General features: G+C 32.1%; 1 protein-coding gene across 1 annotated transcript; it reads left to right on the top strand.

Annotated features, from left to right (window-relative positions):
* Positions 1-1,201, top strand: LOC105798900 (uncharacterized). The gene is made up of 3 exons (XM_012629141.2): positions 1-541; positions 792-912; positions 1,138-1,201. The coding sequence occupies exons 1-3, from the start codon at positions 1-3 to the stop codon at positions 1,199-1,201; spliced, it is 726 nt and encodes a 241-aa protein (XP_012484595.1).
* Positions 1,202-1,879: the final 678 nt, after the last annotated feature.

A 1,879-nucleotide genomic window follows, 5' to 3' on the forward strand; every position in this document is an offset into this window, starting at 1 on the left:
ATGGATTGTATGGCAACAAGGGAAAAAAACACAGAACTTGACCTTGAAAAAGGTTTAACCATTAGTGAGGAAGAAGATCAAATCAAGAACCCATTTTCAAGCCTTAAAAACAAGGCACAAATGCTGCTTTCAAAGTTCAGCTTCTCAGACAATGTTTCCTCGGACGAGAGAGTGTCATTATCCGGTGATGCTTCGGATTCCGGTAGTACGGAAGCAGTGAATAAGGAAGGTCAAGATAACAAGGGTGTTATTGGTAAAGAGAGCAACAATGATAATAAAATTAACAATAATAATAAAGTAGGGAAAGAGAAACGTAATAAGAAGGCCCCAAAGCCACCAAGACCACCAAAGGCACCAACATTGGATGCTGCTGACCGTAGGTTAATTAAGGAGTTAGCTGAGCTTGCTAGATTGAAACGTGCAAGGATTGAGAGGATGAAAGCCATGGAGAAGATGAAAGCTACTAAGGGCATTTCTTCTAACACCACCATTTTGGCCATGGTCTTAATTATCATCTTGTTAATTGTCATCATCTATCATGGTACGGGTTAATTGCATTCTACATCCCTAAACTACAGGTCAATTTCTAAATTGAATTCTCAAGCTTAAAAGTATTTTCCAGTTACGTCAAATCTAAGTTGGCAAGCATTTAATGTCAAGCTGACAGTTAGATTGATGGAAGGACTCTTCTGAGTTTAAGAATTCAGTTTGAATTTAGAATTTGATTAATAGTTTGAGATAAAAGAGAATATGAGATTAATGTTTGTTTTGTCGGTTTAATATATATGCAGGAATGGAATCCCGAGGTACATCGACGAAATCCGGAGGGTCAGAAATGGGAGTAGGAGGTGTATTATCACTTGAGTTATTTGGGGATCCATCTTCAAGCATTTCCAATACCGGATCTCCCTTGTATGTACTATTAGTAATTGCCATTTCAATATGTTGTTCTTGTTTCTTAAAGTGGGTAGTATTGTGAAAGATACAAAATATTAAACTAGCCCTTGAACTAGTTTATTTTTGTTAATAAGTCCCTATACTTTAGTTATAGCCAAATAAGCTCCTATACTTTTGATTTGTATTTAAATTAGTCCTTAGCAGCTTTGGGTACTAACTAAAATTTATTTACTTGTGCAGCATGGCAGATCAGGTTGCAGGTTTAGAAACTGAGGCAAAGCTCAAAAGATTCTTGTGGATGTAGAGATGTTGCTGGAGAATTTTATTTAATTATTATTAAATTTATATTTTTGTATTTGTATTGCATTCAAATTTCTTTCTTTTTTTAAAAAGCTTTTCCTGTTAATTTATCCCTTTTAACAATATTTGAAAGTTGGAGGGGTGAATTAAATTACCATGTAAATTCCTGGTGGCCTCTGCTCATTGTTTCTCTATACTTTTAGCCTGTATAATTTATTCATTATTTTGTTTTCGAATACTTATGTACGATACTGGTATTGAAGAATGTTGTTTATTAATAAATGAAATATTTTTATAATTTGGAGATTTATGTATAATTTATTTAGGAGAAATTATTTTTATGTTTATTTTATGATTTATATTCGAGAGTTTATAGCTATCATATAATCAATGTGGATGGCAGTGGGTGAACATTTTATAAACATTAAAATATTTAAATTTATTATATATTTACATTATTATTTATACTATTAAATATTTAATATTATAAAATTATCAAACAATAGCGTATAATAAAGGGTAATTGGCATTTACAGTTTTATATGTTATATCTTTATGGGTAGACGTCACTATGCTCACAGTCGGTCAATTCCTATGAGATGACAGACAATGAGTTGTACACTTATTAATAGAGAAACTATCTTATAAACCTTTCCTGGTCCCTTTTTCAATTCTTTAATAA

This window comes from Gossypium raimondii, chromosome 9 (genome assembly GCF_025698545.1).
Source record: "Gossypium raimondii isolate GPD5lz chromosome 9, ASM2569854v1, whole genome shotgun sequence".
NCBI lineage: Eukaryota > Viridiplantae > Streptophyta > Magnoliopsida > Malvales > Malvaceae > Gossypium > Gossypium raimondii.

Excerpts from the sequence above, each read along its gene's own strand:
- LOC105798900 (XM_012629141.2), top strand. The coding sequence starts at position 1 with ATGGATTGTATGGCAACAAGGGAAAAAAACACAGAACTTGACCTTGAA. Across the intron at positions 542-791 it reads AATTGTCATCATCTATCATG|GAATGGAATCCCGAGGTACA; the intron begins GTACGGGTTAAT and ends ATATATATGCAG. Across the intron at positions 913-1,137 it reads TCCAATACCGGATCTCCCTT|CATGGCAGATCAGGTTGCAG; the intron begins GTATGTACTATT and ends TTACTTGTGCAG.